Consider the following 12,742-nt stretch of genomic DNA (forward strand, 5'->3'; position numbering starts at 1 on the left):
CACTACAACAAACCATTCCCAGCCTCCCCTCACCTTCGCCATGTCATACTATTCAACCCCTCAAACTTCAACCTCCCCGCTACCACTCAATATTGCACACCTCGTGGTCCGAACACACCCCTTCCAAACCAACCACCTCTCAAACCCCCTAAAAGAAATTAAGTTCCGGCTGCAGGGGTAGTGCGGGGGCGCGACCTGCATTTATCATCGGGGTTCGTTAGCTTGTATTCCAGGAACGATGCGTGATTATTGAGCGGGTAGGTAAGGAACTACTGACCGAGTGCATCGAGAAGGTCTCCTCGAAGCCCAGGTGACTCGCCTCCAGCATGACGAGAGAATCGGACAGATCCGGGCCAGCACCCGCTCGACCCGTCGCTTACGGTGGCCACGAGGGCCGCATCCTCGGCGAACAGGAAGTCGGCGATGGTGCCGGAGATCTGCACTAAGTCCACGTTGGTGAAGCTCTACGTCACGCTGAAGCCGGACCGGTTCGCCTCGAGAAAGAAGACCACTCCCAGCGAGAAGACCCTGTCGCTGCCGATCGCGTCGAAGTACCACCAGTCGTAGGTGGTGATGTTCACGACCTGGACTTTGGGGCTGTCGAAGCCGCTGTCGCACGAGGTGAAGCGGCCGTTGGCTGGGCCGGGTTGCGCGGTGATTGAGAAGGTTTGGATGCCTGGGAGGCGCGGGCAGACCTGGGCTGACAACGCCGGTCCCAGGAGAAGAGGGAGGGTAAGGAGGTAGGTGGTTGATGAGACTATGTTGTCCAAACTTTGCAGAGGTGTTTTGAGGTACTGTTGCTGGGCTGGAGAGGGATCTGGTGGGCTAGGATTGGTGCAGCTATCTATCTTCTGCAATGGAGTTCGAGGTCGAGCTCTGACTTACGGATCGACCTATGTCGGCGCACGGCAATTCCTATGGTGATCTGCATGGCAATGCTCTGGATCTGAGGTGAGTTAGTGCCCAAGTCGTTGAATAGACGGATTTGCAGTGCATAGCCGGTTCTGGCATATGTCTTCTATCGACAGTCCTGCTTCAGATGGGGAATCCGAACATACACAAGCATAAAGTCTGTGATTTCTCGAATTAGTGCACTGCACAATGCTATCGGCATGAGTATACGTCATATTCCACAACCCTTCTTCAACCGATTGCCATGATAGCTTGTTCTAGAATCTCAATTCTACGAAGCTGTGGCTCAGCTGCGATACTTGCCGATAAAGATGCCTTGTGAACTATGTACCGATTATGCCCTTGTGGTTCAGACAGTGCAGCTGCCAGTCTCTTAAGCACTACATCCATGGGTGGTTCCGGATTTCCGGGGAGGAAGTAGGGTTCGGATGAGCGGCTTCCCCACTTGCGAGTCCCAAGCCAGCACAGTCCAGAAGCTAGGCGTCTAGCCGGTGATGTTTTCCAGCTTCGATGAGACAGATTTACCGGAGAAAATTGCCCAGGACTTTGAAAGTGGGCTTACCCATTTCGACATACTCCGTGACCCTTGACGTTGAAATAAACTCACACCTCCGCTCTCAGTCATCATCCACGCTGGCGCAGGCTGGCATACCCTCTGCCAAAGCCCTAATCACGGGCCAAGGCATCCGCAAGACCAAATCCAACCACTACGTCCAGATCTCAAGCACCTCCAGCCTGAGCGACCGATCCCACACGGACGGCCAAACCAGAATCCGACATCCTTCTCGGTATTCTTCCCATGCTACTGCGTCGATTTTTATCGGATCCTGAGGCTCAAACTGCGGGTATAAGTTATAACTTGCCGGGGTGATCGCTAGTCGCTGGAGTACTCCTCAAACCCAGAGAGACCTAACCGATTATGACATCACAGATCCCCCTACCTTCCTGGAACCCCTCAATCAATTCTCCACCCAATTCATTCAAGCCCACTAGAGCCCATCACACGATGAGTACCGCCGCAAAAGAGCGAAAGTGAGCAGCAGACCGTGAGGCCCAGCGCCACAATCGCGCTCGAACCAAGGCCTACATCACCTACCTGGAAAAGACCCTCCAAGATCTATCCGGCCCCAGCGGGCAAGGGCAAGACACCCTCGGCCACCAACGCGCCCAGCAGCAGGAGAAGATCAACCATCTCCAGGTAACCCTGCGCAAGATCGCATTGACTGAGACGGTATCCTTCTCCGCGGAATTCGAGAGCCGGTATCGAGATCTGGGCAGCTGGAAGCTTGATTCAGAGGTGGACTGGCTGCTGCGGTGCGGTGGTTGTTGGAGGCTTGTCCAGTGCTGCCGGAGGAACTGCCTTCGCTTCCGCTTTTCTGGGAATGCGTATTATGAACTTGAAAAAGATGAGCGGGCTTGCGAGCTACGGTCTCTATAAATGTCCGACTATCAAGCCAGTTCGGGATACCTGAACGTGGTTCCCATGAACCACTGGCCACAATGTGCCAGTGGATCCGACCCGCCTCTGGATCTCGGGTTCTCGGGGATCTTCATGCGCCGCATCCTCTCGGGGAAAATTCTATTTGCGAGTTGGGTCGCTTGCAGAAATGGACTTTGTGGCCCAGTGCCGCCCAAATCAGTGCCGTCCAAACACTGAGGCTATCATCCATGCCCGCAGGCAACCCTCTCCTCTTCAGGCCCTAGTGGTACCTCTTGGGGTCAGTCTACAGCCTTGGACTGAATGGAATTCAAGCAATTATCCCACGAGGATTCTAAACAATGCTGTCACATATGTGTAAAGATGTGCTGAGTAAAGACAGCTACGCATTTGACTTCTGTTTGCCACCATTGCCGGAATTCGACCTTGCATTTCTGGTCAAATTTTACCTTCCGGAGCTCAACACTGATCGAGGGAAAGAGGTTGAAAATACAAGAAAGGGTAAAAGAGAGAAAGAAAAGCAAGTTTTTGAGTTTTTTTTGAAACACTCGGGCTGGGTCAATAACCTGTTTAGATTTCAATCTCACTGCCCATGAAGTGGCTAAAGTGGTATTCGACTCGTAGCTGGTGGCGGACGGGAAGCCGACTATAGAAGCTCTCCGCCCACCTCTATAAAATAGCTTTACTAGATTCATTCTTAAGGCTAGATAGGTCATTCCCGGGAGCTTAAGCCTGTTGATGATGAACATTATCTTGACTGTCAATTTTAATATACAGATATCATTTGTAACAGAGAGGTCTCAGGCTGCAGGGCACCGCAGCCTCGTTTCAGCCTACTTTTCGATCAGGACCTTATGGTCGGCCGGAAACTCACCAGAAGAGATAGAATAAACAACGTCACCCAACGAAGAAGGTTAGAGACAAAGAAAATTGAAAGGCCGGGTTTGCGTTACCATACCTGGGAATATAATAAGTGATACGCGCGGGGAGCAAATAAGAAGAGAAAAGCAAAAAAGAAGCGTCCAGGGAGAGGATCGAACTCTCAACCTCACGATTAACAGTCGTACGCGCTAACCAATTGCGCCACCCAGACAACTTGTTATAAATCTGTGTGATCCTGCAAACTATATCATTACTATTCACTAGTGACGCCTCAGTGCCACTATCACCATCTTATCATGGTAGGCGCAGCTCACGCTCGACTAAATATTTGAATCCGAGGCCGCCGACCGGGGAAGTACGATCATCTAGGCCTACTACACTTCTGGTGAAGAGATATAACCGGACTGGCGGTGAGGTGATTGCTACATCGTTTCTACGTACTCCGCAGTTGACGGAGACTACGGAATATATTTCTCTCGGAGGGCTCGCTATCTGAACCGAGGCGATAATACTCAAATGCGCGTTGATTTGATAGGAGACTTGAAGACTAGATTACAATAACAATAAGGATTTTGATCGGGTGTAGATATAATGTCTTTCCTTATCAGCTGCCCTCACTCGATGGAAACCGTACTACGATTAGGCCATGCCCAGTGAACATGGAGAGCATCGCCAGTCGGCGATAGCTCGAGTGTGCAATTGCTAGGAGCAAGTAGTGTACTAGAAAAAAGTATCGCAGATTCAGTGGACCTGAATGCCAGAGCCACCCAATCCATCAGGAGATTGCCTGAAGACCGAGTCCTACCGAAGTTCCAGCAGCGTGAAAATGAAGGACATGTTCTGCTCCTCCCGACTTATCTAACGATCTTGAGAAGAGTCCCTCGTGGCTGCCGCCATACTCCTCGTGCAGTCAATTTCGGAAACGGAAGCTCGCAATCCTACCCTCGAGGCTTCTCAAGTGCGCTGTAGGACTTCTGCCAAAGCAATACCTTTTCAAGCATCACGCAATGTATCACAGTAGAGTTCTGCAGAACGAACTGAAAATTACTACGACATAATGCGAGCCTGTTCTTTTCAGCATTTGCATACAGCCGTGCAGGTGCATCGCGCGTCTCTCGCCCGAAGAATGCAGCATGCACACGGGACGATCACTGCGGTGGACCGCATGCGATATGCGAGGTTAATACTTCCAATGCTCTGAAGCAGTTACGGATAGACGACACGCAGTACTGTACTCCGTAGCAGCGTAGGTAGCTTCAGCCCCGACAGTGGCACAGCTACTCGAGTCGCACAGCTCTTACCCTCCTCGCTCTGGTGAGCAATTTCCGACCGGTCACCCTGGTGACGGCTAGTGAGGGGCAGGCAGCCCCAGCGGGGCAGTCGGACCCTCTGTCGCTCGATAGTCGATGCGTTAGTCGGTCGATAAATCGGGAGGATCCATTTTTGGGGCTTGACCGCTTCAAAGTGGCCACGTTGAGGCTGGATGCCGCGTTTGAGAAGTCTCCGTCGAGGATTGAGGGGTGATCGTCGAAAATGGGCTGATAGGCCGATACACCGCTATCTCTATCACAAAGGGAGGGGTAGAAGCACTCCCCGTGTATAGTACTCCGTACGCTCCGTAGACAGCAAAGGCCAAGCTGTGCCGTGTTATGGAGTGTCAGGAGTCTTAAGTTCTGGACCAAAATCTGCCAAGCCACCGACCCCTTCGCAGCGAGTCTTCCATGCCTTCCACACCGCTTCGCTGGCCCCATTGTGGGAGGGGTAACACTCGTCGGGAAATTGGGTGATCTGGCGTGTGCCGATCCCCCTCCTTGCGAGTCACTTCGGAGAATTTGCTCTCGTATCTGGCATAAGAAGCACACAGTGATGTCGATTATCGCGAGCTCATGGTCGATCTTCGACTCCGATGACGGCATGGGCAACAGACGATTGTCTCTCTGAGAATGGGCTCACCGAAGCGAGAGTGTGGCGGTGCAGCCGAGTCGGTGGCTGGCAGTTGCAATGGCATCATTTCAGGGGCTGTTGAGGGAGCATGCACTGGCAGCGCATGGAGGGGCCGAGCCGGAGCCTGTGACTGGCTTTTGATGGATACCCATGGACTCATGGAGACGGTCTCGTATTGAGGATTACTGGCTTAGTCATGCATTGCTGATGCGAGTGCGGGCTCGGGCCCCACCGACCTCAGCCACGGATTGCATCCACGACCCAATGAAAGCTGCCAAGGAACAAACGGAGCTTGTCTTGTCTTAGCTTGCTTTGCCAATTCCCAATGATTTCGGGCGTGGTGGAATCTCTGACCGTTCAGCCACTTTCGTTGGTCTCCAGTGGCGCCCAGAATAGCAGCTGAGCTGCTGCTGCTGAAACCGAAGGTAACTCGATCTGCGCCCCTCCATGATATCACCGCCTCATCGTTGACCCCCTCCCCCCTCCTCCTGCCCCTCTGAAGGAGAGGAGGGCGACCCGAAGCGCTGTCAGAAAACATATATCTACCCCTCTCCCACCCCCCTCCATGCTCCTTTTCCTTTCTCATCCATCAACAACTTCCTCTATCTCTCTACCACATTTTCCACACAAACTATCATCATGGGTTGGTTCGGTACGTGGTCTTGACAGAACCTCTCCTCCTTCCACGCAATCAGACACTAATCTTCTTACTCTTGCTTCAGACTTCGGCGGTGACGAGCAGCAGGCTCACGAGCAGCTCACCAACTACGACGGTTCCGAGGAGCACCAGGCCAAGTTCAGCCACGAGCTCATCGCTGGTGCCGCTTCCTTCGAGGCCATGAAGGCCTACGAGGAGCACCAGGAGCGTAACGGTACGCCCACACCCTCCCTCTCAAAACCTCCCGGCTTTACGAAATACTAATAATACTTCGATTGCATAGGCAAGCCCGAGAGCCACGAGATGGCCAAGGAGCTCCTTGCTGGCTTCGCCGGTGCCTTCATCGACCGTGAGGTTGAGACCAAGGGCTTGGACTTCATCGACCGTGAGAAGGCCAAGCGCCAGGCTGAGCGTCAGCTGGAGGAGGCTTCCCGCCAGGACTTCTACTAAACAAGTCAATCTGTTGCCAATACTTTTGTGAATTGAGATATCCAATCTGAATATATTTTGTTGAAACACACATTGTGCTTTGCTGTACTCGTGTTGAACCTTGCTAGTGGAAAGTAGACTGTAGATTTCGCGGGGTTGCGACAACGGCTACCCAGGGGGAGAAAGAGTCGGCGCGTTCGGAGCCTCCCTCCTTATCGGCAAAGGACTTACCCGGTATACGCTCGGTCCATATACTGATCTCCCTCAAGGTAATAATCGGTCGATGGCTTTGGGATACCATAATGTGAAAGGCAGAAAAGACCGAGTATTGTTTCAACTACCGATCAACCTGACGTCGCCGAATCCCAAGCGAACAGCTCTCCCGGCCTCATTCGTCAAAGCTGCAAGCGCCGCTGGTGGCTTGTACGCAGAACATGTCTTGTACAGCGCACTGGACGACGGCACTTGGAATAGACATTCGCCGCATACACGCACCCACACCTACACGACCTTCATGTCAGAGAACGGGAATTAGTTAGTCTAGCCCTCAGCTTGCATGTGCGGACAATGGCTTACCTTTGACAAGCACTTTAGTGAGAATACCATCGCCCGAAGCCACGGCTGTCATGGTACACACCCACAAGCAACGGGAGAGAGAAGCCCAGAGCGCGATGATTGCGGTTCCCTGAAGACCTGAGGTACAGCCCAACGAAATCTGCCCGTCGCCGAGCCGGTTTCGAAAGCGTCGGACGAGATCGATACGAGAGACTCGGGACTGCGGGCCTTGTTCTTCTGGATCTCGGGGTGTGTCCTAGTTAGATCTGTTAAGTCGACATGCAAGAAGTTGATTTCATTGACATGGTTAGCGTCGGATTCTGGAGGGTTGGTATGGGTACACCCTGCAACTCTACCCCTATGTCCTGCACGATAGAAGGGATCAGACCAACTGAGCTTTGATGCTGATTTTTTTAGGTGATGAGTTGCGGTCGGACAAAAGCGGGGGTACGGAATCACTCAAAAAGCGGCATGATGGATACCGTCGGACGTGACGGATCGAAGGTGGTGACGGTAGAAAGGTGCGAAAGCTTCTGACGAAGAGGTTTCCCGACGGCTCGCAGGCTTGACAATCCGCGTGTATGAGCATTCCGGTCAATGCGAGACGTGCTCCTGTATGATCAGCAACCTGCTGTCAACTTGGCATCTTTAACAAGCAACGGGCCCTTGCAACAATCTTTGTGCCTCTTCTGAATTTTGTCAGATCTCTCACTGAAAGCATCAGCGCGGTGTTGGGAAGGCCAACTTCGACGAGGACACGCTTCAGGTGTGTAGCAATTCCGGCTGCTATGTTTCAAGATTGAAAAAGAGCTTCGCGTGGTATACGAGGAGGAGTAAGGGCAAGACGATTCGAGACTTGTCTGGGTGATCGGAATGGTTCTAGAGCTTGAATTATCGATGTCAGCAAAAGTATGACAGTACTATGAGCGCAACCTGGAATAATTCGAACGAGCTGACATTGCAAGAGCGGACCTTCGTACCACGAGGAAGGTAGCTGTGTCACACTATGCAATCACGGAGTGTATTCCATCTGCGGTTGCTGATGGCTGTGCATCACCTCAGATGCACATGTCGAAGAAGTAGTCATTTGGATCTCGCTAAAGCTCCATAACCTCACCGAGTTGAGTCAACCACTTAGCCTAGTGCCTGGGATAAAAAGTGGAGTCTTGTTGATCGACAGTCGAGCGTTGAGATCACCAACCTTGAATTATGCTGCATATGGTAACGCGTAAGAGAATGAATTGGAATCACGTCATATGTGCCTGTTAATGAGGGTCTCTTGTCTAACGGTGGACGATGGAAGATCGAAAGACGTGACTGGAAGCCGAAGAGAGGGGAGGGAGGACTGTTATGAGCCGGGAAATTGCATGCACCGGGAACATGACTTCATGTACTATGCAGTGTTTGACTGTTGCCAGATCAGCAACGATAATGCACTATACTACTGAGTAGTCTTTTGGTCTTCCAATCAAGTCTTGCAGTATTTTGGTATACCTGTCAAGAATTGGGACTGACACCAAGAAAGGGTCGGTAGCTCAGTGGTAGAGCGCAGGATTGCAGATCCCGAGGTCACGCGTTCGATCCGCGTTCGGCCCTTCTGACTTTTTGTCTTTTGCTCTTAAGCGCCAAACTACCTGCTCCTTTCATCGCCTTTCGTCGTTGCAATCGATCTGGTTGGTTGATACCAAGAATGTATCCCTCTTCTGTCCCTGTGTGCTGTACCCTGTAGTTCCCCATGTTAACACCCGGCACGATGCATCGCGACCTTTGACCTTCAAGACATACTTCGGGCCGATTCAATGCCATTTGAGCTTCCATTCTTCCCTCCTGTGGTTCATTTTTACCAAACCACATACGGAGTAGAACCATTGCTGCAAATCGAATTTCCAAGATCAAATATGCTGCCTGTCTTGCATGTTGAGCTCACTCGACCCGAGCACGGCCGGCATGGCAAAGCGCAAGCGGAGTGTGGAAGGAAAGTCTTAGCGAGCACCCGATCTATACAACCACAACCATACAATTCATGCGCAGTTGACAACATAATATAAAGGCTGGTTTTCTCCTGCAGATTAGTATCTCACTCAATCCATACTCACCGACAAGATAACCATCAACAGCAACAATCCACATTCATCACAATGTCTTCCCCAGTCGACCTTCGCAACCCGGGCCGCCCAATTCATGTGGGTGTTGTGTTGCTGAACACGTACGTAACCCCTGAAACTCGCTATTATTGCATTCAGTGCCAAGAGTTTCTTGATTTACAGTGTCACCGAACAACTCGACATCGCCCCAGTAGGCTTCTTCTCCGGCCTCGATCGCAACTTCCTCAGGGACATGCCCACCGAGATGGTAGACGATGAGTCCAAGGCCCAGGGGCTAGACTTTGTCTATCACTGGGTCAACGAGGATGGCAAGACGCCCGCTAAGCTGACGACGGGTATGAGTGTATTGCCCACGGTAAGAATGCCCTTATACAAACACGGATCAGCATCCAGCTTACAACCTCGCCAGGACTCCTTCGCTAGATGCCCGCCACTGGACATCATCCTCATTGGCGCAAGTAGAATGGGCTACAAAGCCAATGAAGCCGAGAAGGAGTTTCTGCGCAAGAGCTACAATGATTGCACGGCCATACTCTGCGTATGCGGGGGCTTCGAGCCGGTGCTGAGTGCAGGGCTCATGGAGGGTAAGACTGCCACAGGACCACGGTTCATGCTCCCGGTGCTGCGTGAACTCGGGCCTGGAGTGAACTGGGTCGAGAAGAGATGGGTTCAGGATGGGAAGATCTGGACTACAGGTGCGCTGCTGAGCGGGTTCGATATGGTCGCTGCCTTTGGACGAGCGACTTGGGGAGACCGTCCTTTGGTCGATGACTTCATCAAAAAAGGAGGATTCCCCGAGCGCGACATTGATTACTTGGAGCGTTGATTTGATGCATGTTTGTGGCTTATGCGCATCGAAAGTTGAATGATCGAAACATGGACGCTCATGAGAGGGCTGCAACTGCCACTGATCGTCTTTACAAGAGCTGTATCGCTACAGGAGTTCTTACAGAATTAAAACTCCGTATATTGTTTGAAAGGTATTGAGATGCAAGGGGGAGTATGCGTTGTTCAAGCCGAAGTGCTTGATGATGCTTATCCGACATCTTACAGACAAGGGGGTTATTTATTATATAAGGATTCGGCAAAACCTTCCATCCGCAGGGCGGGTTGTCGCTTACAATTTCCCCCCGCTCTCCGTCGCCCTATTAATACCCAGCCTACCGTGTGAAATGGCCGCAACCACAGTATAGGAAAGATGTCAACAGAAAATGAATATAAATTCATCTGTCCTCGACCAAGAAGCACGCGGGCTTGCGAGAAATGCAGATCACGCAAAATCCGATGCCTGCCGTCCGAGCAAACGTCGAGCGCCTGCCGGAGGTACGACCGCAAGATGTCATCAGGATCCATCGGAGCTATACTAACGGAGATAGGTGTATCAAATTTGGTTATGACTGTACTCTTACCTCGAGCCACTGCCCTACCGGCAATGATCACTCATCTGCAAACAACCCGTCGAAGAGCGGCAGCAGTGAGAGCCAGAATGAGGACGTCGTCGCCTCGCTTTTCAAACACGCGCCAAAACACGGTGATCAGTCGGCCCAGATGTGTGAGATGCATCGTCAAATGATGTGCAAGCAGCTACTAGGTGAAGACACCTCTCGCCGTGCTCAGAGGACGAGTCATGGTGCTACTATGCCGCCTCCCACTCCGATCCCGACATCTAACGCTGAGTACAAGAGCCTCCGTGTCAGCATGAAAGAGGCAGATGAGCTTTTATCTCACTTTCAGTCGAAAAAGGTGTACTTCCCGTTCGTGGATGTACCGGATAACCTCACAGCCGCCTCCATGGCGAAAGTCCGTCCCTTCCTATTCTTAGCGATTCTCACTATATCAACAACGCAGCGGCCGCTTCTGCAGAGAAAGCTCGACGAGAGATTCCGGCGGGTCTTGAGTGAAAGGATTGTTCTTCAAGGGGAGAAAAGCCTGGATTACGCTCAGGGTCTGCTGGTCTATCTTGCATGGTTAGCAGACATGGGGCTTGTATAGTGCGTGCAGTAGCTGACCTTGCTGTGGCTCAAGGCATCCTATCCACATTCGACCATTGAACAATCAACTTTTTCAGTACCTGCAGATACTTAGTAGTATGCTGTCTGATCTGCGGTTGGACCAAAAGCTACACGAAATGGCTGCGCGCAATGCCTGTCTCGGGTGTTATAACCTGCTATCACTGTGAGCTATCCTTATCTCGGACAAAGCCAAGCTGGCTAATGGATTCGTAGCCTTTCCCTTGGCTTTCAGCGACGCAGTGATTCCACGTTTTATGATAGTATGAAGTCTGCCATCGAAGAAACGACGACAGACGACAAACATCACAGTCATCAAACGATGCTTTCCAGGACCCAGATGCTGTGGGAAACTGTAGCTCGAGCATCTGAGCAAGGAGGTGATAATCTTCCGAAATGCTGCCTGTCATTCCACCTGCAGATCCAGGACCTTGAGGACAAGATACGCTTTGATGCCCCTGAGGCAGGTACGTCGGGATAGATGCCTGGACTCAAGCATATTTGCTGACGAACGCACGCAGCTTCGCTACGTATCTCTATACTGTCACTGAAAGTGGTTACAGCCTACCTCCCCTGGACGGTTCATAGGCCAAGCTCCAGCCATAGGTCATCTTCCGAGCCCTGTGCACCTCAGTATCAATCAGTCGAAAACTTGAAGGAAGCACGATCATGCTTGGCGGAGATTCAAGGCTTTTTTGACTACTTTCTCTCAATACCCGCTGATAATTATATCTACTTCTCCCTTAGGGAATGGTGCCAGCTAATCCTCACCATTAGCACTGCCTCACAAATATGCTTCCTGACTCATCCCTTCATGGATACCCAATGGTATGAGTTTCAGATCAAGGCCCGATCGCGAATGCAAATATACTTGGAAAGCCTCTTACACCGGATGTCGACCTTATCCGTCTCGAAGGCTGGCGAAGCCCCTGATATCTTTTGCATGTTTCAGTCGGTGTTGGACGTCGTTCTGGAAACATACGCTGTCGCCAAGATCAACTCTCCTCTGCAGTCGGTTTCAGATCACTCGGGTACTGAAGACACAGACTCTCTGAGTGTGGGGGCAACAAGCACGACATCCAGACGCTGTCCCATGATGAATGGGGCTATCAAGCAGACGGAGTTCTGGGAAGCAGTACAGCGGAGTAATACCCTCTGTGTAGAAGGGACGGAAGCTAAAAGCAGTAGCCGGTATTCGAGGGCGTTTGGGACCGGTATGGATGGACTGTTTGACGATGCTCAGGATTGGCCGAGTTTGTTTTCCGAATGGGTCAGTTTGACTTAAATTGATTGCGTGCTGTATGAAACTCGAGACTCTAAATTGGATTGCCAAGGGTTAGGGTTGCCGCCTTCTATAGAAGATACAGGGCACACCCGGAGCTTCACGAGTTACATGACATGACTGATTATTTTCGGGACATTGTCCTGCTGTCCGTTCTGATCGCAATATTAGAGGGCGAAGATCAATCTACAATAAGTTCTGGAGGTTGGAGCTGTAATATTATATGTGACGTATTCACCGCAACCACATCTACCTGCCGGCTGTGGCGCCACACATAGTCGTTCCGGATACCAGCATTAAGAGTCATATCATGATCATGTGTTGTTCTTTAGCTCGTAGTCGTTGATTTCCGAGTCACATCAGTCTACAACAAGATTAGCAATAGCAATGAAATGGCTTTCAACTATTTTCGATCGAGCAATGGAAGAGGAACAAAGTAGGAAAGGACCTAGCCGCGTCTGTCTTCTCCTCGCAAGTCAAGCGAGAATCCCCTGCAGATAACATCTCAGCTGCTCCTGAAACATCCTC

The 12,742-nt window shown here is 51.4% G+C and overlaps 4 protein-coding genes and 2 non-coding genes across 6 annotated transcripts; 3 read left to right on the forward strand and 3 right to left on the reverse strand.

The window, feature by feature from the left end:
• Window positions 1–148: 148 nt before the first annotated feature.
• Window positions 149–931, reverse strand: BO82DRAFT_402623 (uncharacterized protein; the record flags this gene model as incomplete). Its single annotated transcript, XM_025639328.1, has 4 exons — window positions 149–195; window positions 278–464; window positions 528–817; window positions 886–931. 4 exons carry the CDS (start codon window positions 929–931, stop codon window positions 149–151), a joined length of 570 nt encoding a protein of 189 aa, XP_025491560.1.
• Window positions 932–3,369: 2,438 nt separating this feature from the next.
• On the reverse strand, window positions 3,370–3,443 carry BO82DRAFT_t188. Its single transcript has one exon. It is a non-coding gene; the product is annotated as a tRNA-Asn (tRNA).
• Window positions 3,444–4,355: 912 nt separating this feature from the next.
• BO82DRAFT_93935 (uncharacterized protein) lies at window positions 4,356–5,263 on the reverse strand. Its single transcript, XM_025641670.1, has one exon. It carries the CDS (start codon window positions 5,146–5,148, stop codon window positions 4,510–4,512), a length of 639 nt encoding a protein of 212 aa, XP_025491561.1. The 5' UTR covers window positions 5,149–5,263; the 3' UTR covers window positions 4,356–4,509.
• Window positions 5,264–5,536: 273 nt separating this feature from the next.
• Window positions 5,537–6,284, forward strand: BO82DRAFT_392506 (DUF3759 domain-containing protein; the record flags this gene model as incomplete). The annotated part of the gene is made up of 3 exons (XM_025638625.1): window positions 5,537–5,828; window positions 5,899–6,048; window positions 6,118–6,284. Exons 1-3 carry the CDS (start codon window positions 5,816–5,818, stop codon window positions 6,282–6,284), a joined length of 330 nt encoding a protein of 109 aa, XP_025491562.1. The 5' UTR covers window positions 5,537–5,815.
• A 2,058-nt stretch (window positions 6,285–8,342) lies between these two features.
• BO82DRAFT_t187 lies at window positions 8,343–8,414 on the forward strand. The gene has a single exon. It is a non-coding gene; the product is annotated as a tRNA-Cys (tRNA).
• A 542-nt stretch (window positions 8,415–8,956) lies between these two features.
• On the forward strand, window positions 8,957–12,217 carry BO82DRAFT_284680 (uncharacterized protein; the record flags this gene model as incomplete). Its single annotated transcript, XM_025631462.1, has 8 exons — window positions 8,957–9,024; window positions 9,086–9,278; window positions 9,333–9,744; window positions 9,940–10,088; window positions 10,247–10,890; window positions 10,949–11,098; window positions 11,149–11,399; window positions 11,454–12,217. 8 exons carry the CDS (start codon window positions 8,957–8,959, stop codon window positions 12,215–12,217), a joined length of 2,631 nt encoding a protein of 876 aa, XP_025491563.1.
• Between the last annotated feature and the right edge of the window lie 525 nt (window positions 12,218–12,742).

Source organism: Aspergillus uvarum (genome assembly GCF_003184745.1).
Source record: "Aspergillus uvarum CBS 121591 unplaced genomic scaffold BO82scaffold_30, whole genome shotgun sequence".
In the NCBI taxonomy this organism is placed as follows: Eukaryota; Fungi; Ascomycota; class Eurotiomycetes; order Eurotiales; family Aspergillaceae; genus Aspergillus; species Aspergillus uvarum.

What these genes read in the sequence shown, in the direction of transcription:
- BO82DRAFT_93935 (XM_025641670.1), bottom strand. Translation starts at nt 5,148, where the DNA reads ATGCCGTCATCGGAGTCGAAGATCGACCATGAGCTCGCGATAATCGAC.